Below are 22528 nucleotides of genomic sequence, written 5' to 3'. Positions count from 1 at the left end.
TAATAATAGAGAAATTTGAAATTTACAAAAAAAAATAAAAACAATAAAAATAATAAATAAATAAAAGGTTATTTTTTAGACTTACATGCTATTGTTTTTTCTATTACAACTTGAAATTGGGTGATAAGTTATTTAATATCTAAATATGTTATTAATTGATTGCATGAATGAAATTCTATTCACAATTGTGTAATATTTGCTTTTTTGGATAAAAAATCACCTAAAAAAAGAGAACAAAACCAAAAGAAGAAAGAGGATTAAAAGTGTGTAATTTTGTGGAGTGGGGACCAAAATGCAAAAGGGCCGAAAGTTCAAGGACATAAGATTGCAATTGTTGGAGGGCAAAATTGAAATAAAAGTCAAAATTTGAGGACCAAAATTGACACATCCAATCCCAAGACTCAAGACGTGACGTGCGCTGATGATAAGTGCCAGCTAGGCATTGGACCCATCATCAAGGCAAAAGTAACTAAACTTTAATGATAAAACTTCATTTGACCAACTAAAATTTTTCTGAACTCCAATATACCAACATAATAATATCATTCACTCATCTAGCCAAAAACATCCATATCATTCGCATCATAACTGCCTCTCAAAAGGATAATAGAATGCAGTTTAAATTACAATATTCCATCATGATCATTGGTACATATAAATGCAAAAAAAAATCCTCCAATATGATGCAAATATGTCACTTGATGATTACACAATTTCAAACAAAAGAACCTATAAATGGTGGTAATAGTGGCTGCAAGACTATCAAAATAATCTTCACCACAGCCCAATCAACAGCCTCCTATTAGGAAAAGTTAAGAAAAATATGAGATAATAATCCCAGTGAGTAAAGTGCATAAAAGATAGTTGTACTGTCCTTTATATATATATATAGACACACACACACACAACAAGATGAGTAAGTACATTAGATAGTTAAATAATCTAAAACCATAATTTGAAATCCATGAGCTGAATTGTAAACGGGAAAATGTAAGTTGAAGACTAATAATCCACTATATAGTTAAAATTCACAACAAAGTATATCCCATGTAAAATGGATAACGGTTATAGCCCCTCAATGTATAATGAATAACTTTAGCCACGGCCATAGCCCCTCAGTGGATAAGAGTTACCCTTACATAAGGCTGTAGCCCCTCGGTGTATATTGGATACCTTTACCCACGGCCGTAGCCCTTCAGTGTATAAGAGTTAAGTACATGACTCTAGTACACGGTCGTAGCCCCTCAGTGCACTAGAGTGAGATAATCACATCAATTATTTTATGATAATTTCAAAACAATCATGCTCATTTACTAATTCTCGAAAATAAAGCATTTCATGTAATTAACATGCTTCTATAAAATAAACGAAAAATCTTCTTTTTGAAAACACAGATTCTCCACTCACAGATGTAGGCTGGTCTAACGGGGCTGGTATGTTGTTCCCACGTTCAAATCCCCCCCCCCCCCCAAACGATCATAAATATAAGCCACTTCAATTCCATCCATACACAATTACAAGGAATTTCTCAATAATAACCCCTTCTTATCATCAAAACAAAATATATATCCCTCAATAAGCAATAAGATAAGACTTAATATTTATTTTTCATTTGGTTACTTAAACATACATTCACTTAATTTTGAATCACTCTACATCCCTAACTCGTTAATACTAACCTTTCCTGGCTGCCCCATCAAGATTCAACAAGCTTTTCATGATAATAATCATCCTCATTCCTTATTTAAATTTTATTTTAACTAAATACATAAATCTTATCAAAAGCTTCTTTCTTATATTCTCCATATTCTTCCAAACTGAGAACTAATCACAAGATAAGTTATTTTCAACCAAACTAACTTAATACCATACAACAATCACAAGGAAAAATAACAATAATGCTAATTTTTCCCCAAATTTTCGGATTAACCCACATATAACAAAACCCTAATATCTAAATATCATTTCTTCCAATCCACTAGAATAACTAACTCAAAATACTAAAATAGTTAGCTTCCTTATCATATTTTTCAAGTATAAGCTATAAATTTAAAACCCTAAACAATAATTTACAAAAACTAAACCATAAATTATTAACCTTACCTCTTGAAGAATTAAATAAACAAGATTGAAGTAGTTGGCACAAGATTTCTTCTTCCTTTTTCCTTCCTTTCTTTTTCTTTTCTTCCCTTTTTCCTTGGTTTTTCCCTCTTCTCTGTGTTCTCTCTCGCTCAACAGGTTCTAGTATGTGTTTGTGTGTGATTTGAGAGAAAAATATGGTCAAAGGATGAATATAAAGGCCCGCTTGTTCAAAATTGCATAGGAAGGTCCCTCTTCTTTAATAGAATATAACATTTAAATCTTAAAATTCCAAAAATATATATAAGTAAATTCCCAACTTAAATTGTAAACAATTTAACCCTCATATATGGCCAATTATAAAATAAACCCCAATAGAATATTTAATTTTATTTTAGTCATTAACTGACTTTGACCTTAACTAATCAACATTTGAATTTTGACTAGAAAAATTTGGGTTGTAACAAAAAGTGTACAAGTCCAAAGTTGAGGGATCTAGTGTGCAAATATGAAGAGAACTTGAGCTGCAAATAATGAAAAATGAGAGGTGGCATTGTAGTAGTGCCGCAGCGCCACAATGCTGCACAATAAAAGAGCTGTGGCGTTGCAGCGCCACTTCAAGGCGCCGCAATCGCGTACTAGGACCTGTTTGGTTAGATTTTTTAATTGGAGACCATTTTGTAATTAACCAAACACGATTTTTGGGCCCTTTGAAAGGCAAATTCAACCATTTTCTAAATCATTCTTCATCTTGGAAAGAAAAGCCTAGCCTCCTTTTCTTTCTTTTTACTTTCCTTTTCATTTTCTTTCTTTTCTTTTCTTCTTCTTTGTTTTCTTTTCTTTTCCTTGATATTTTTTTAGCAAATCATAGAGCACAAAAGGAGAATCATTCAAGGAGGTGGAGAAATATTTGAAAAAATAAAAGTCAAGCTTCAAATTGGGTTGTATCTATAATTTTGTATTTTCTTAATTATTTTGTCAAACTTGTAATGTATTTTATAAAATATTCTTCTTTTTACCATTTATACAATATGGGCTAAGTTGTGTTGGGATTTATAGTATTAGGTTAACCTAGCTTTTAATTAATTTTGATATTTACTCTTTAATGTTAAATTATTTGTTTCCATGTGTTTCTACTATTGTATTTATTGTATTTTTATTTATGTGGTCAATGAATAATTATGTTTAGTGAATTGTACATCTTTCAAGAGAAGATTGTATACTTCAGACCAAATAGTGGAACCCCAATGAGTTATTTTCACAATGATTTAATGTAATTATTTGGTTTTAATCGATATATCAATTAGGGTTAATTTCACTTGAGAGAGGTAATTAACTAAACTAGGAAAATCGGGTCTAATATCGTAAATGAGTAATTTGTTAATTGGCATGTGGAGAAATTAATTAGGCGACGGTTAGGCGAAACCATGAATCCCAACTGCTTTCGAAATTTTTAAGATTTTTATATTTTCTAAATTTTTAGTTATTTTCCAAAATCATAATTTTATTGTCTATTTCTTTTTACTGTTAGAATTAAATTAATTAAAATTGTATAATCGAAAGTATACATTCTTTGAAGATTCGAGAACTCGGACTCAAAAGGTTCACTTTATTACTTGAACCCGACCCGTGCATTTGCAATATTTATTTTTAGCGAAAATTGGGGATCTAGATTCTTGGGACAGGAAATACTAGAAGAGGGAGATTGGGAGACAGCCGAAGAGGTTTCTCAATTTCTCAATTCACATAGTATCGTAAGTTTGTAATGCGAAGGTCTCTTTTTAATTGGGTTAAGTTGGGTATTGAATTTAATTGGATTGGGTCTAATATGAAGGTCTCTTTTTAATTGGGATGTAATTGGTTTTAAATTTTTAATAGTGTTGAATAAAATTAAAATTGATTTTTTTTTTTTTTATGTAATTGGTTTGAAACTTTTATCAAAAATTAAAACCTAAACTAAACCACTTCAAAGTGGTTTGGTTCGGTTCGAAATCAAAACATTGACAAATTCATGTGGATCCAAACCAACGATTTCAAAAAACGATTTCGATTCGATTTGGTGATTCGACGATTTTGTTGTTCAGCCCCAGTAATATATACATATGTATGGCTTGTTTAGCAAAAGCAGTGACTGCAATTGGGGTGGATTTGGCCGATGATGAGTCTGAGTGGTTCGGTTTTCGAGTTGATTGTTGAGGATGAATGGATACACCGTTGCCTTCTAATTATTTTTGCAATTGTTTAGCGTTCATTAAGGCAGAAACAACAGATAGAAAATTAAAGGAAAATGAAGGGTTTTGAGACAACTCTGAGAATGGTGGTAATAGGGCAGCACCTGCATCACAGTGCTGCTAACTAGGCTCCACTATCATGTACGATAATGAAAATGGGAAAAAGTTGAAGAAACAACAACTAGTTTTTTCTCTTTACGTTTTGAGTTTTAGGGCTTTTAAACATATTAATTACGTTTTAAATTTTTTAATTAGTGTAAAAGCTTATCATTCAATTTTGCTGCCTAATTTCCCCCAAAAATATTGGGCAACTTTGAACCACCGCCCTCGAAATATAATAAATTAGAATAATACCCTTAAAACTAATTAACACCATTATACTGTAATTAATACACTCAAAATCCCCAAAACCCAAAATCTTGGAAAGCTGTGGAGAAGTTGAGAAGGTATTTCAAAAATGGAAGTGCTACGTGTACATAATTGTCTACATAATGATATCCATAATTACACGTGGCACTGAATCCAACCTTTAATTCAAATCTCACACTTTCACACTAACAATAGTATGATTGTCACATCACATTATGGATACCATTATGTACAATAATTATGTACAAGTAGAATTTTTCTTCCAAAAATTTGATACCAACGGAGATCATAAAATCTCGTTATCAAAATTCGGTGAAATTTTGAAACTGCTCGATTCAAAAATTGAAAATGAGGAACTGAAGCTCATAATGTTGGAGTTAGACACTGATGGGAGGAAAGAAGAAAGCGTGAGCTCTTTTAATTATTTTATGAGTTACATTTTCTTTCAATTAGATTTGTTTCTTGAGATTTTTGTTTTTCTTGAAATTTTTTGCTTGCATTTATGTGTTTGTATATGTATAGAGTCGGTCCATTTGCAAAGAAGAATTGGTATGATATTCCATTCCAAGTCTCCACATATGAACCTTTGATTATTATGCGAACCATGTGGATTTTGTGGTGTTGGGGCCTATAATTCGAATTTCTTAGTTATATCAGTACGTGTAGCGTTTTTGTTTTGTTAATTTATATTTTTTAAAAATGCTATGATTGTAGATTTATTGTCCAAATGGAAAGCATCCTTACTCAAAATTTGGACCATCCTTATTCAAAATTTGGAATTTTTCTTTAATGTAGGGATGTAAACGAATCGAACCGAACCTGCTCATACTGTTTCAGGCAATCCGCAGTAACTGCCTGAAGCAAGCTACTTCCTAGCCTGCCACGTGGACTAGCTCGGGCTCGAGCTTGAGCTATCACACAAAAATGAGGCTAGATTCGACCGAGTCACGAGCGGAGTTGGTCGGGCTTTTTACAAGCTAAGCCGCGCCCCGTGGAGCCGACAAGCCTTATTGACATCTCTACTTCCATGTAATGACATTGTTGATGGTTGTAGCTCATTAGATGTACATTTAGTGGCTTCATGGCATGGCATTTCGTTTTGCAGATGCGATCCTTTTCCTAAATAACGATGTAAAAGTTCTCTGCTTTATACTGCAATTATGATTATTTGTATCCTTATTGTTGCTATTATGTTCCCTTGTCTAACAGTTGTTCTTTCAACATCTGCTTATCCATTTATTTGTACTTACATTCAGTGTGTTTTATGTTTAAGCTCTTTTAAGTGCAATCATAAAACAGATGAAAGGTTATAGAAAAATAGGGGATTGCTTTGGGAACCCTTCATGTGATGCAACAAGCAAAGAGCTTTGAGCATATGATGGGTAAATGTCCCACCTTTCTTCCTTCTCTGCCTCCTTTAATTTTTTCAATATCGAAGCATAATACCTATGGAAATGACAGGAAATAATTGATAAAGCTAAGAAGCAGTCCTACAGTCATCTTTTACATTTAGTGTGTTTGAGATCATGGTGTGACTATAAAAGTGTTCATTCTCCATGTTTTGCAGTTAATACAGTGAGATTGCAAGTGGAAGATAGAAGATAAAGTTTTGGAGTAATACTCGTTGCTTTTGTCTGGAAATTAATGATATTCCTACATTGATATTTGTTTCATCTCATAGAATTTAAGATATATATCACTATTTTGAATTTCTGTCACTTTTTTTATTGTTTGTCGGTTTTTTATGTTCTGTCAATTTTTTTTAACTCGTCACTTTTTTTACTATATGTCACTTTTTTGAATTTATGTAACTTTTTACATGTTTGTGATTTTTTTTTTTAAATTTTTTGTCACTGTTTTTTAATTTGTGTCACTCTTATGACTGTCACTTTAAAATTTTCCGCCACTTTTTTTTTTTTATATAATATCTATACTTTTCTTAGGGTCTGATACTTTTTTTAGTGTTTGTCACGTTTTTTATTTTTTGAGTGTCACTTTCTTTCTTGTTGGTGGGGAGAGAGGGGGGGTTTAGAATTGAAATTTAATAATCCCTCAACAATGTTGGTTAAAGAATAGCCACGTTATATTCTTCATATGAGATAATAACGAATTTAAATGAAAAGTTTAGTCAATTTATTGAAGTAATTCCAATATTTTAATTGGTGTTTTGTCACTTTTTAAAATTTCTATCACTTTTTGAGTGTATCATTTTTTTTTTTCTTTTTTTCTCCCTTTTTTTTTTATCTGTCACTTTATTTAGTGTTTGTCACCAATTTTTCAAAAGATTCCTGATTTTAGAGGTATTTTTATAAGTTGCCCAAATTTTTTCCCACTAAAAAGTATCACGTGGTGGGCTCGTATTGAATTCTAATCTCTTTTTAGATGGGCATCAGTCAAGTAATAAATAAAAAGAATCAAAACCAATCTAATATTTTACTTTTAACAAATTAGGTGATTAAGAACTTGTTAAATCAGATATTTAGAAATTTAATTGATTCAAAAATTTCGGAATTTCGTTTGTAATTTTTTTACACTTCTGACCCTGTTCCCAAAATTATAATAATTTAAACAATACTTTTTTCATTTTTATTGCGATATAGACAGAGAGTGAATTCTTTCATTTAATTCGCACTAAGAAAAATAATTATTATTCTTTGTAAATAGTTCGAAGTGCCATAAGTTCGTGGTCATGCAAATCTACAGTATAGAAGGGATAGATCATACAATGCATATAATTATGTGGTTAAATATTCCATCAAATGTCACAACGGTCAGAGTCATATGAAGTTTTCGTAATTCTGTGAGATAGAAGTTAGAGTCACAATTGTTTATGGCATATCACCTGAACTTGTATCATTAGTCACAATTAAATGAATAGAATGAGTTGGTCACAATTGCTATTTGTTAAACAATCTATCCAATATCACAATGATTACATACGATTAATAGGTAGAAGGGGTACTATGACCACACATTGTGTGCAAAGATTTTAGGGGTGGGCGCGGGTCGGTTCGGTTCGGTTAGGGGTGGGCACGGGTCGGTTCGGTTCAGTTCTAAAGAAAATCGAACCGAACCAAACTTTTCGGGTATTTAGTAAATGGAACCGTCGGGTCCAAATATAATTATGGAACCGTTCGGGTTCGGCTTCGTTCGATTCGGTTCGGTTCCGTTCGGTTCTGTACTATAATTAAATTTTTTAACATTTATAACAACATTATATAAATACAACTATTGATATATTCAATGATTTTTGAATGTCAGAGACTAGTAAACTAACTTGTTCAAATGATCGCTACGATCAAAACTTCGGTCGGCGGAGGTCACAGCTTCGATCGGAAGTCACAGTGTCGGCCGACGATTATATAGGTTTTGGAATATTAGCGAGGCTGCGAGAGTGAGTACGAGAGTCGAGACAACGTTATATACTTTAGTGTAGGTGTTTAGGGTTATTTAGTGGATTTGATCTTGTTTGGCTAAGAAATGAAACAATAAAATAGGTAATCGAGCCAAAAATCAAAAAAATTAGAAATGAAACAAATTATTGGGCCAAAAATTTGGATTTAGAAATTGTTAATTTGTTAATTTGTTTAGAAAAAATTAAAATTTAAATAATTTGATTTACTAAATATAAAAAAAGAAATTAGAAAGATTCGATTCTTATTCGATTTTTCGGTTCTTTGTCTAGAACCGAGAACCGAACCGTACCCGTCGGTTCTCAATTCAGATACCCATTCGGGTATTTAATTGACAAGAACCGTCGGGTTTGGGAGATTTGCCCAACTCTAAAAGATTTCAATTACGGATGATATCGAGCTTTTTGTGAAAGACAAAATAATTAATTTGCTATATTATAGGGCATAGATGTAAAAGAAATTAACTATTTCATATATCCACCGATTAGTTCTCGTATAAATCTTTTAATATAGGAAAAACCTACTATATCGCTTTGCAAAATGTTTCTCATTTTTCAAATGTAACGTTAAATATAAGAGTTATCACTTTTTCCCAATAAAATATCTATACGTTTTATTGTGGTTCGATATCTAATATTGTGCATGAACAATATTGTATTAAAATAATTATCCAAAACATACTTTATCATAAGCTTTATGAGTAAATCGATCATAGTTATACTAACATGTGGAAAATATTATAATATTTTGTTCTTTTAAAATAAATTGAATTGACAAAGACAATTAGAAATAGAATATAAGAGAGATTGGAAGGAGAATTTTGAAATGTTTGGGATTTACACTCTGGTGCGAGAGAGAGAATTGGTCTCCACAGTGAGGACTAGGGAGAGAATGTATAGATGTAAACAAGTCAAAATTAGGTGATTCTCAATCTTTGTGGCTTTGTCCACCAACTTTACATAGATATTCATTTCATCTTGGCCTATTTGAGCCCCGTTTTTATTGAAGAATGAATTTTGGAATAATAGATTGATGGAGAATGTGTAATTGAAAAATAAGAAAAAGTTTTGAACTTTTGTGTAATATTATTTATTAAGGATATGTGATTGAAAAGAAAAAAGAGAAAAATGTATTTTGAAAATAATGAAGATCAAACAAGAAATTGTTTGTCTAAATTTATATGTAATTGTTGAATATTAATGAAAATAAACTGATACAATTTTCAGTAGGCCTTAGTTTTTAAATAAATAAAAATTAAATAACTACTTAACATCAAATAAATTCTCTAATTTAAGAATTACTTTAAAAGAATAAAATATGCTAATTCTTTTCTATTATGTGGTTAGTGTGAAATTTAAAATGAATCAACTTGATTCAGTAATTGTGGTTTGGTGATTTTTGTTTATGATAATAATTGTTTGATGACCATTTAAATTAAACAAAATAATTTTAAAAAATAATTTAAATTGTCCTCTTATAAATGTAACTTCTTTTTGACAATTGCTTCTTCAAATACAATCAACACTTTAACATTGTATTCTATTAATTTTTAACTGTGATATATTTAAATTTCAAAATAAAGTTAGAGATATTTAAGAATACTAGTCAGAGTTGAACGTGCATTGCACGTTATCTGAAATACTTTATAAGTGTTGTGAAAGTAATATTTGATATTAATTTGTTGGAAGGATTTGATGAGTCTCAAACAAATTAAAAAATAAAATTTGGGAATAGAAATTTAAGAGAAAAATTATACTCTCAAAACTCAACTTCTATGATTCAAATTTTTTATAATAATGAAATATTACAAATGAACAATCTTTTTATATTTGATACATAAGAATTAATTGCTAATACATGAATTTGAACAACCATTAAAATTCTTAGATGCATTAATAGAAATAAATTCATCATATAACTCTAGATTCATATAGATCAAGATTCATTGAATTTAGATTAATGTAAATGTTTATTAATCGATAATAAATAACACGAAATTTACATATGATTAAGGATTTTATAGTATTTATTACATATTAAAAAATGAAAAGTAAAGTATTATTGAAATAATGAATTGTAGTATGGTTAAAATCGTTTAAAAATAATTCTATTAATGTGATATTTAATATATTATACATTTGCACTTTTAAATATAGTAGCAGTATATTATACCTCGATGTGGCCATTAGTGCTAGCTCCACCTGATTTTTTTCTTTTTTATTTCTTATATTGGATGGGCGTCTATACTCACCTGAATTCCTAGATCCATCACCGTAAGTGAGTGATATCTAGGTGTGTGAGACGTAAGGGGATCAAATGTTTAAATTAGCTAACGATATACGCATTCAACCTATTTATTTGACAAAACTTTGAAGAGATTTGCAAAGACTAGAGAAATATAGAGGAAGTTTTGTTGGAGTATTTTAGTTTTGTTGGCATATTCTAGAATAAAGAAGAGAGATCAAAATAATTTTGTAACTAGATGTCTCGTTTAAGATGTTATAAGAAACATGTAATAGTTGAATAAAAGTTCATAAAAACATATTTATATAAAAAGAATTATATAAAGAATAAATGAACCATAAAATAGAACCAATAAATGGAACCGACGGAAGGGAAAACTAAGGAACCCACACGAAAGAGAATTACAAAGTAAAGCATACTAAAAAAATAAGAACGTATCAATATTACCTGGGTTGATCTTCAATAAGGTACAAAGATACTAAGATATTATTAAAGTTTTGATAAGATAACTGAATGCAAGAAAGATTGATTGATAAGGTTATATACAAAATTATTTGTATCTTGATTTCTATATTTGACAACTAATGAATCACCATATAAGTGTAAAAATCCGGATCAAGAAGTGAATGAAATTGAGAGTGGACTGATAAATAATCAGACTATGACATGATTTTACGTAGGCACTTATTCATCAAATATCATAGGGATGGAAACCATTTTTTCATTCATCAATAATGAAACATCGATCCTAACACAAGAAATATCTAGATATTGGATTCAATGCCCGTTTATTTGTCCATAAGAAATTATGCTTGGTATACATAACGATAAGGATAGATTAAGCTACTTAACTAATTGACTTAGTATACCTATGGAATATTTTAGTTTAGTATTCTTCGATAGTTAACCAATATGAATGTTAGGAATGTTGCCGTCTCTATGGTTGCTTTCGTAGCTATTTAAAACATTCACGAAAAAATTAGGATAAACGACACATTGCGTATTTACGTGTGAGTTTATATGAACGCATGAGAGTGTGAAACTTTTGTGTTTTCAGTTAGCTACATAGGGTCTCTAGTTCAAAACTTGTCTAGCATGCTACCTTAGTTAAAATTGAAGACGTTTTTTATTACGTGAAGATTCAAGTTCAAAAGGCACAGTCATTTATGCATTAAAGTTGTGAAATCTATATGAGACATATTTTCAAAACTTTATTCCTCTAGTAAATTTAGTCTTTCACTATGTAATGACTTCAATTTAGGCTTTAATATGGATCTTGGTCTCAGTGGAACTTTACTGTAATTGAATATAAATTATACAAATTTTAATGCAATACATATAAGTTTCTATCCCAAGTCCCTATTTGACTTCCATATTTAAAAATAATAATAATAAAAATGAAAAAAAAATCCTTAAATTCATTTTCAACTATACATTTTACGTGATCCACAATTTTTATCAAATTTTTTAACTCCACATTTCACGAATTTTTATCAAAATTTGCTAAAAGTTTAATTTTTATCTAAATCAAATAAGGGCTAATATACACAATATCGATTAATAAGATCTTAGTTTCTTGTTATTATTCCATATTATTTAGGGCTTGCTTGATAGAGATTTTAATTCAATTAAAATCAATTTTTTTACCGTTATTTCATTATTTCAGCCTTCATTTTTTAATTCTTCTCTCACACGTAGGACTCACTTTATCTCTAACGATCAAAAAATCAATTATCAAAATCCCTACCATCTACTTTTAAAATATAACTTGTTAATTCTCGTACTTTTATTTAACTACACATTTATATAATAAAATATTTTGCATACAAACCCAAAATTTTGACTATACATTCTTCAGAAAATACTATTCAAAACATCATTTTTTCTCAATAATGATCATCAAACATAGGCTTAATAATGATAATTTTTTTCCTCATCATTCTCATAGTTGGATTCACTGATTAGCACTTTAAAACAACGGATATTTTAAAAAATGTCCAATTTCATAAGTGTCAATTGAAAAATGTCCACTTTTTAAATTTAGTACTAAACAGTCTATTATGCCCTTAATAAAAAATGAAGCAATTAATTTTTGGGGAAATTACAAAAAATGTCCATTTTGATATAGTCATTTGCAAAAATATCTAAACTTTTTCAATGTCCATTTTTGCGAATCTACATTAAAATGTTGTTCTCGATATTTAAAATGTCGTTCTTGATATTTGAATTCGTTTATATTTCAAAAGTACACGTGTCAAATGACAATATTAAATATTCTCGACATTTCAAAAGTTGTTCTCGACATATCAAATGTCTAAAATGACATTTCATTCCAAATATGACATTTCTCTACACTTTAAATTTTGTTCTCGACATTTCTGTGTCTAGCATTAATTGTGATTCGATATGTACAATATGAGATTATTTATTCTTTCATTAAGGGTAAAATAGAGAATTTTGTATTAAATTTGGCCATTTTTGCAAAGATTATCAAAAGTGAACATTTTTAATTTGACATATGTAAAATTGCACATTTTCTGCAAATGCCCATTAATTTTTTTTTTTCCAATTTTTCGCTAATTTCAAGTAGTAACTTCCATGAGAAGTTATATTAAAATGATGTTCGCGACATTTCAAATGTCGTTCTTGATATTTAAACCCCGTTTATATTTCAAAAGTACACATGTCAAATCACAACATTAAATGTTTTTGACATTTCAAATGTTGTTTCCGACATATTAAATGTCTAGAATGACATTTTATTCTGAACATGACATTTCTCTCAATTCGAAATGTAGTTCTCAACATTTCTGTGTCAATGGGAAAAATAATATTTATTGTAATTTGACGTGTGTACTTTTGAAATAAAATAGGACAAGTCATCTCTCAAAATTTTATTGATCAATAAAATTTTTAATTACAAAAATGTCCATTTTTATCTTTGTGTGGAATCATAAATTGTTAACAACATTTTTGCAAGGATTTCCAATGATGAATGCTTTTGCAAATAAATATGTAAAAGTGAACAGTTCTAGTAATTTTTTCTTAAGAAACAATTGCAAACAACCACGAAGGAAAAGCTGTTTTTTCCTCCAGGAGAGTGAGTCAGAATGTTAAGGGCTTTACGCCAGTCAAAATTGTTGTTGACTTGACTCCTTGTATTTTCTTGTAAATCAGAGTAGGGTACACCGACACAGCAATATACCTCAGAATTTCCAAAGTTACTGAATATATGGGTCCAATGCCAACTCATAGGATGCTTGCAGATAGGTTTTGAACTTTACTTAACCCTTTGACAACTATTATTTAAAAAAAAAGAAAAAAAAGTCTTAAAGTTCATTTTTAATCCTACTGCACTGACCGAAATCGACTATTCAAAACCTTGACCTGACACTCACAATAGAGAGGTGAGGACCAATTTTTAAATTTTTTTATTCACGTCGATCCCACATGCATGTGAGACACTACCAGGCATTTTCGATTAACTTAGCTTTTTTCATTCATTTTTAATCATACAATCACACAATAAAATATTCTGTATGCAGAACCAAAGCTTTTCTTACTTTTTAATCCTATATTTTCTAAAAAATCACTATTCAAAACTTCATTTTACCCAAATAATGATCGTTAAACAGGGGCTTTACTAATAATCAGAAGCAAATTTCATTTCTTTAAAAATTTTGAAATTCGTTCTTTGTTCAACTGAGAAAAATACAATTTGATATAATGAAATATAGTTGAGAAGCAATACCTAATCAATTATGTAGAGACATCGATATCTTGCTTTCTTTAAAGAAATCTGCTATCTATTCAGTGTATATTTCAAGGAATTGATGCGGTAGGAAACAAATGACTTGTCTCTTCTGACATACGATAATCTAACTAAAATATTGTGTAGCTCTAAAAAAAAAAAAAGGTTGAACTCCAACCTTAATTAAGGGTCCCCCACCGCCCATCCCTACAGCATCGTGTGAGAGGTTAATCGCGGAATGTGCTCCAGTAGGTCAGGAAACAAGAGCTGCATGTATACTGGTGCCCACAAAAAGTCCAAATCAATGTTTCAGGAATCGAATCCTCACACTGCGGCTGCCAGCAAGGCTGAATATACCTCACCATTGTCCTTTGTACCACTGAGATATGCCCCGAAAGGCAAATATTGTGTAGCTCTAACTAATATGCACTATGGATTGAGTTCAAAGCTCAACTATTGGACTCCCTTCTTCCTTTCAACAATATTATCATAAGAAAAATATGAAAAAGTATTTCGATTTTAGGTGGAAGTGGTTTAACTTGTTTTATGAAAAGTTTTGTTGTTCATCATTATTGAACTTTACCTTCGGAACCAATTTCACCGTATTCAAACATTTTACTTTTCTTACAGCAATTTATAATTACAACTTGCAGCGGTGATGTATAATATATTTGTCATTCATCAACACCCTTTTTCTTGGGCATTTTTTTCAAACAAGACATGGACCACTAAAAGAAAATCAATCAATTCCATCATGGAAAAAGAGATTCATATGCAATTATATCAAAAGTCTATCATTAGCATCAAATCCCTGTCATTTTCTTGTTTCATATCCTCCTTTTTCCTCATGCACCTCCACCACCAGTTTACTCATATTAGGTTAAGGCACTTTGTCCTCTTTCTTGCATTGTGTTTTTCCTGGGTAGTTGATTTCTCTTTTCTATGCCTCTTTCACATGTGCAACCATCATGTGAATTTGGTTAATAATGTTGTTCCCCCCACTTTCATTTAGTTCTCAGTCATTGTCATTTTAGACATATTAGATGCTTTGACATGATCAAATAGTACGGTAGGGTGAATTGTGTAACATAATTAGAGTCGTTACATTTTACCCTTGTTTTCGAACTTGACGTTTCTTGCCTCATCCATATATCTTGTTAGATGGCTTCACCATACTGGTCTTCTAGTGGAAGTAACCTCCCTAGATATGAATTTATTACATTCAACCCATCCTTTCACAATTGGTGTTCGTGGTAGGTTATATTCTCAGCACATGTTTGGTGTAGATAAAAATTATTATTATTATTATTATTATTTTGTAGATTTTGGATAAAAATTGATGGAATGTGTGGTTGAAAAGTGGTGGATCTCATTAAATGTGTGGTTAAAATTAATTATTGACTTTGACTTAAATTTTAATCTCATTTTTTAACTAAATCAATTAAGCGCTTGGGTTTGACAACTTCACGGACGGAAAGCAACCCCTCAGGTCAAACCATTTGTAGTATGGACGAGCTTTGTAAAGAGAAGGTGTTCAAGTGGTTATTACACACAACTTAAGTTTCACCTTACTATCCAATGCTAAATGTAGAGGCGCATAATAGATCGATATGAACATCGTAAGTTGTCCCGTAATAAAACCAGTAGTTGGGAAAGTCGCTACTCCTCAGGATTAGTTGGGGTCGGACACCTGACTCAAAAAAAAATAATAATAAATAAATAAAAATAAAACAACCTTTAATGCTTTCTATCTATTATATATGGATAATGGAATATAATTCATAATCTTTGTCTGCGAATCCAACATATATCCTAATCTTGGGTATGGTCCTTGACCTCCTTACTGCACAAACTACGAGAGAAAGTGAGAAAGTCCTAACATTCTTGATCAATAGTGCAATCAAATTACAGGCATTTTATCATTATTATGCAGAGTGATGCTATTTAGCGCCAAAGATGTTAAAACACAATATTGAGTGACACTAACTTCACATTAAATGGGAAATACAATAAAATTTATCATTTAATTCCACCTCTCATTGAATCTATCACGTGGTACTACCTACATTGCCATTATAGCATTGGTGGCATTATATATCATTATTTTATTATGCTTGTACCCGAAGTACATCAAGCTCCATTAATGGAGAGTAGGGGTCCAATATATTAAAGTTTTGATCAAATAGTAGATATGATGTGCAACCAACCCAAGTCTCTCATTCATCATGAACATTGAGTAGTGTTTTTCATTACTCCAACATTATCTTTATCATCTGCAAAAAGGGACGGACAAATATACTCCATGGAGGGCTGCTGATGCTTCTAAAAAGAAACAAAAAGATACGATATTGATATTTGCAGGGTAGATTAGAAAGAAAATGAAAAACTATATATTACAGTAAATTCAGATAATACACATGCTATACTATATCACAAGGTAAACAAAATAAGAGATCCAAAAACCACTCGTGGGGAGACGTGTTATCCTTTGATTCACTGGCTTTTATGATCTTCATCTTCGATAGGGCGTGCTGAAGAACTTGAACTTGATGCCATATTCACGGCTTCTCCATGCGTGAATCTTTGTAACTGTATCATACGTGCATATATTCCATCAGGGTAGTTTTTCAATAAATGAGAATGAGAACCTAGTTCGGCTACTTTCCCATCATCGAGCACAGCAATAACTTGTGCATTTCTTATTGTTGATAGTCTATGTGCAACCACAATTGTTGTCTTTCCTGCACAGGCACGCTCGAGCGCTTCTTGTATACACCTTTCTGACTCAGCATCAAGGGCGCTTGTGGCTTCGTCCAGCAGCATTATCTCTGCTTTTCTTAAGAAAGCTCGTGCAATGGCGATTCTTTGCTTCTGTCCTCCAGACAACTGAACTCCTCTCTCCCCGACAAATGTTTTATAGCCATCGGGTAATGATGATATGAACTTGGTAGCATTTGCTAAGGTTGCTGCTTCGATTATCTCAGCTTCCGTGGCTGACTCGTGTCCATAAGCAATATTTTCATAAATGGTTGTCGCGAAGAGGCATGGTTCTTGTGGCACCACAGCTATGTGTCGTCTCAGTGACTTGAGATTGTACTTCCTGATATCCTTGCCATCGATCATAACACGTCCGGATGATGGCTCGTAGAACCGCTGTATCAGTGCAATTATCGAGCTCTTACCACAACCACTCGGCCCCACAAGCGCGAGAGTTTTCCCAGCCCTGGCGCGAAGGTTTAAGTCACGGAAAACTGAAACATCTGTCCGAGTGGGATAAGAAAAGTCTACATGCTTGAGCTCTACTTCACCACGGAGTCGATCGGGGACTGGGGTGGCATCCAGATCATCAGGATCAATTTCAGTTTTACGATCAAGGAGGTCAAATACTGACCGCATTGCACGGCCACCTTTGATGAAATCAGGGGCAAGGGTCAGTGTTTCAGCAGCACCATTAGCCGATACCATAAGGATCATGAAAACACGGATGGTCTTTGAGAAGTCTGATATTCCATGCTTGACAAGCCAAGAGGCATACCAAAGACCGAGGGCATATGACACATAGAGCAAGAATTGGGCTACTCCATATCCACTTCCAGCTATCTGGCCTTTCCAGAAGCAACGGCGCAGTGGAGGTTGGAGGCTTGAGATGAAAAGGCCAACGATTTTGGACTCCGAGTTGAAGGCAGCAACTGTTCGTACATTAGACACAGCTTCCCCTGCTAGCTGGGTGGCTTTAGCATGTGCGGCTTCCAGGTCTCCCGAGAATCCAGTCATGAACATTTTCTGGCCAAATTACATAGAACCAGTAATTAGTTGATTGGTGATGCCAGAGAAGCTGCTTATATATATATATAAAAGAAGAGATAATGAACAAGTTCTTATGAGTTCGGGTCGACAGACCTGTAAAACAGTGGCTGCAACAACAACAGGAAAGACTGCTATGAGTACGAGAGCAAGGCGCCATTGCAACACAAATCCTGCAGTGCAGGCAACCAGCATAAGGGCCGAATTCTGCATAATAACCGAAATCCTGTCTCCAATTGCTGACCTAACATTATTGGCATCCAGTGCTAATCTTGCTGCAACTCTAGAACTTATATTCTCTTCCTGATCAAACCACGCCATTTCATTTTTAAGCACTGCTGAAAACATTTTCTCTCTCACGCGTTTCGTTAAGTTCTCTCCCACAACATCCCAGAAGAAATGCTGTAATGTGTTAAAAATAAGTGCAGCTGATGAAACCCCAATCAAAAGATAGCAGTATTTTGCTATTTCTCTTATCATGTAAGAATGATCTTGACTGTAGTAGACGCTAAGAACGGCACTCAGCACGTATGCAAAGAATGCGCTGAGAGAACCACAGACAACAGAGCCTATAGAACCAACCAAAGCATAAGCCCATTCAGGGGAGTTCATCTTTGCTAGGCGACAGAAGGTACTCGCTTGATCTTTGAATGCAAGCTTTTCCATTCTATAATTAGGATATGCACCGTCTGTGGAAATGCTAAAGTCGGAAGTAGAGAAGTCGGACAATCTTCGTGAGTATGGTGATCGACCATAAGAGGAATTTCTGGCAATTATTGGTGAGCTCACGGAGTTTCTAGCACTAGATGGCCTGCAAAGGAAGAGCCAACTAAATCAAGAAAAAGTGATGGACTCGATCCATTTATGAACATTTTTAGAGTTTACAATATAAGACAATATAACATCGTGTAATAATGAGTATAAAACCATTAAAGACAGGATAGATATACCTTGCACTACTCTTTCGGGCATTATTAAGAGCCGTTTCATGAGCTGCTTCTTGCATTCTGATAAGCTTGGCATAGACACCGTTTTCTCCTTTAGCAAAGAGTTCATCATGAGTTCCAATTTCAGATACGCTACCTTGCTGCAGTACAGCTACTAGGTCAGCCTTTCGGATGGTGGAGAGGCGATGAGCAATCACTAGAGTCGTCCTTCCAATCATGAACCTGTCGAGTGCCTCTTGTACAAGCTTTTCCGATTCAGAATCCAACGCACTTGTAGCCTCATCCAGTAGCAGGATTGCTGGGTTCTTCAGCATTGCCCTTGCTATAGCTATTCTCTGCTTCTGGCCACCCGATAGTTGTAAACCTCTCTCGCCCACCTGCCATTAGCAAATCTTATTTGATTCCTGTCGTTTCAACTCGAATTCACGCTCGTGCAATCTTTTTAAGACTTAAATGAGTGAACTCATTAGGTTCTTTCGAATATCCACCCTTCTCTCACTATATATCAAGTAAAAGATTACTTGCTCCGAAAGTAAATCTTTCCTTACTAGATGCTCTCTTGGCATAATTGGTAGAAATAGATTTGATAAGGTCGACAATTTAAAAAAAAAGAAAAAAAAGAAAGAGAAAATAAAATCTCGTTCATTATACTGTCTAATGATGCAAAGGAAGCATGCCCTTGGTACACAAACCAACTTCCACATGCACATGCAATGTTGACCGAAACCATGTTACCTTTTATTTAAAAGCATGACCAACCATTTCCACACATTTGACTTTATAAACAAACTTGGTTTGTTTGTTGAACAAATATCCTGGGACGACCCATTCCTTTTGCTTTCACATGAAAAATGCCTCGACAATAGTTCATACAAGTGTAAAATATGTAGCACGCTTTGGAATTTCAGACGCTGCCGTAGTGGGCATGTTACATTGAAAATCGACTACATGACAGTAAAATTATGACAGAGATTGTGTTATATATTAACCAACCTGAGTATCATATCCATCTGTAAGCTTGATGATGAATGAATGTGCATTAGCTACTCTTGCAGCCTCTTCGATTTCAATTAAACTCGCATCGGGTCTACCCAACAGTATATTCTCTTTAATGGTGGTGGCAAATAGTGCTGGTTCTTGGCTTACAAGCCCAATTTGTTGCCTCAGCCATCTCAAATTTAAGGTCTTGATGTCATGTCCATCCAGCAGAACTTGTCCTGCACAGTTTTACTGTTTAGTAACAGAGATTTTCATTCCCAAAATCATATTTCGAAGTACAACATTAATCTCTCATTCATTTCCTTGCTTCTGTATGGAACTGTTTATAGTTTTTAACACTTTAAAGCAGAATTTACTTTACAAAGGCCTGATCGATAAAAATTTTCTCACTACCGACATGGTAAGAGAATCTTACTTATGGTTATCTGAGTTTGATATAAGCATAAGTAAGGTTCTCTCACCACATCAACCGCCGGAAGTTTTTATGCTGCCTATTAGGGCGGAAGATCAATTTCATTACTTTAAATTACCTGAAGTGGGATCATAAAATCTCTCAATGAGGGAGACCACTGTGCTTTTTCCCGAACCACTGCTACCAACCAAGGCTATCGTCTTCCCGGCCGGAACGGTAAGACTAAAATTGTGAAGTATCTGAATTTCTGGCCTTGCAGGGTAGGAGAAATCTACATTTTTCAGTTCCACTTGTCCATTCACAGAGTCGAGTTCCAAGCCCGAACTGCTGTTCTTGTCAACACCCGGTCTGTGATCAATAATTTGGTAGATTTTGGCAGCTGCAACTCTGGCCTTTGCAAATGCGGCCATGCTTGGAGCAGATTGTCCCAGAGCACTGGTAGTTAAACAGAATTATCAAGCTAAAAATACTCGATCAAGTATCTAATTTTGAAAAAATACGAGTCCAGTACTCGAAGAACTTACAGTCCACCTATCATAACTGCAAACATTGTTGCTATTGCAAGTCCTCCATTTGTGAAATGGTGCCTAACCAGATAACCTCCATACCAGAGTAGAAGGGCATAGCAGCAAAAAACAGTAAAATATGTAGCTCCCAATCCCATTCCCTTTGCAAATCCAGTCTTATAACCAATCCTTTGTGCAACTTTTAATGCTGCAGAATAGGCTTGTAATGCTCTTGACTCGCCAACATATGCCAACACTGTCCGAATTTGAGCTATCGTCTGCAATTTGAGTTAAATTCAGCAATGCTCTTGAGCAAAAATGTTAAGGATTAAGTCCTAATCCCATTTATGAGAGAAATTATAAATATGCATTTTAAGATTACAATCTCTAGAAAATCTGATCCAAGGTCAAGGGAAATTATCCAAATTTAATTGGGTTTTTAAGAAATTACTCAAATTTAATCACCTGTTCAGCAATATTTCCAGCTTGAGAAAGAGCATCTTGGCTCTTTGCAGAGAGTTTGCCTAATGCGGTAGTGTGTATGCCTCCAATTATAGCTATGAGAGGAACCACAGCAAGAGTTACCAGAGCTAATTGCCATACTGCAGTGAACCCAACAACAAATCCAGAAACAAATGTTGCCATATAGTGCAAGAAATTACCCAACTGCAACAAAAATTTCACAAAAAGGCCTAATCAGAACATAAATTTTAACAATAATAGACACCGAAAAGAAAAACCCAACTCCTTCACCTTCTCACTAATGGCATCTTGGACCATCACTGCATCAGTGTTAATGGCAAAGACTACATCGGATGTTCGAACCTCTGTATCAAAGAATTGAATATCTTGGTCCAAAGCAGCTTCTAAGTACTTAATTCTCATCTTTGTCGATTGTCTTTCTCCTGTCCACATCCAACATGAAATCTCTGCAAGAAATTCAATTACATAATTTCAATCAGGAAAAAAAAAGTTTCAAATCAAGATTAGTATGAAAAAGGGCACTTTTTTTTCCCCAATTCTTGCCTGCCCATGAAGATGCCCATATTGCAGCTCCCACCACAAGAAAGTAAAATGCATACTTCAAAACTTCTTGTGTCATCTTATCGACATTGTTTGCATTTGAGCCAAAAGAATTAACAAGATCAGCAAAGAATCTAAGGAACAAAGGCAATGAACTGCCATGAACTATGGCACCAATAGTCCCTATTGTCATGAGAAAATAGTCCAACCCATCTGCAAATCTGAATAGCTCACCAATCCCAACAGAGGGAGTTGGTGAACCGGGCTTCTCTGAATCATTACCTTCTTTCTTCTTCCCATCAGAAACAACCTCGACCTCCATTGTTGAATCTTGGGACCCTCCTTTGACTTGAACACTAGAAGATGTATTCGAAATACTCAATGATGTTTTGTTATTGGAGTTATTGTTGGCTTTAATAGAAGAGGAAGATGGGGAGCCTGAGTCTTCTGACACAAGTTCAAGGCCTTGCATTTCAGACCATTTCCATTGCTCTGTCGTCTTTATCTCTACAACATCTTGTACCATTGCTTTAATCTTGTAATTACAGAACCAACCCACCACCTATCTTTGTTTTCTCTCTCTACTTCTTTTTTCCTTTTTCATTTTTCTTTTTTTTTTTTTACTGATTTTTACTCAAATTTCAACCTTAACAGCTTCTTGGTTAATTCTTTATATTTTATATTTGGGTTGGTTTCTTCACTTAACAGTTCTGTAAAAAACACGCCCTGACAAAGAATACCGTGTGAAAA

General features: G+C 33.3%; 1 protein-coding gene and 1 long non-coding RNA gene across 2 annotated transcripts; both read right to left on the bottom strand.

Moving 5' to 3' along the window:
- Positions 1–555: 555 nt before the first annotated feature.
- On the bottom strand, positions 556–2249 carry LOC111369207. Its single transcript, XR_002698073.1, has 2 exons — positions 2104–2249; positions 556–799 (listed from the first exon to the last, which is right to left on the bottom strand). It is a non-coding gene; the product is annotated as an uncharacterized LOC111369207 (long non-coding RNA).
- A 14168-nt stretch (positions 2250–16417) lies between these two features.
- LOC111369421 (ABC transporter B family member 1) lies at positions 16418–22319 on the bottom strand. The gene is made up of 9 exons (XM_022990935.1): positions 21782–22319; positions 21509–21684; positions 21221–21421; positions 20774–21033; positions 20368–20684; positions 19832–20055; positions 18842–19215; positions 17988–18702; positions 16418–17870 (listed from the first exon to the last, which is right to left on the bottom strand). Exons 1-9 carry the CDS (start codon positions 22302–22304, stop codon positions 16581–16583), a joined length of 4080 nt encoding a protein of 1359 aa, XP_022846703.1. The 5' UTR covers positions 22305–22319; the 3' UTR covers positions 16418–16580.
- Between the last annotated feature and the right edge of the window lie 209 nt (positions 22320–22528).

The sequence above is a fragment of the Olea europaea genome, chromosome 20, assembly GCF_002742605.1.
Source record: "Olea europaea var. sylvestris chromosome 20, O_europaea_v1, whole genome shotgun sequence".
Lineage (NCBI taxonomy): Eukaryota > Viridiplantae > Streptophyta > Magnoliopsida > Lamiales > Oleaceae > Olea > Olea europaea.
The sequence above is the reverse complement of the archived record's forward strand: the minus strand, read 5'-3'. Positions and strand labels throughout refer to the sequence as shown.

Bases quoted from the DNA above. Each gene is read 5' to 3' on its own strand.
- LOC111369421 (XM_022990935.1), bottom strand. From the start codon at position 22,304: ATGGTACAAGATGTTGTAGAGATAAAGACGACAGAGCAATGGAAATGG. The intron at 21,685-21,781 runs GCAAGAATTGGG...AATTTCTTGCAG, and splicing joins ATGGGCATCTTCATGGGCAG to AGATTTCATGTTGGATGTGG. The intron at 18,703-18,841 runs GTATATCTATCC...CTTCCTTTGCAG, and splicing joins GCCCGAAAGAGTAGTGCAAG to GCCATCTAGTGCTAGAAACT.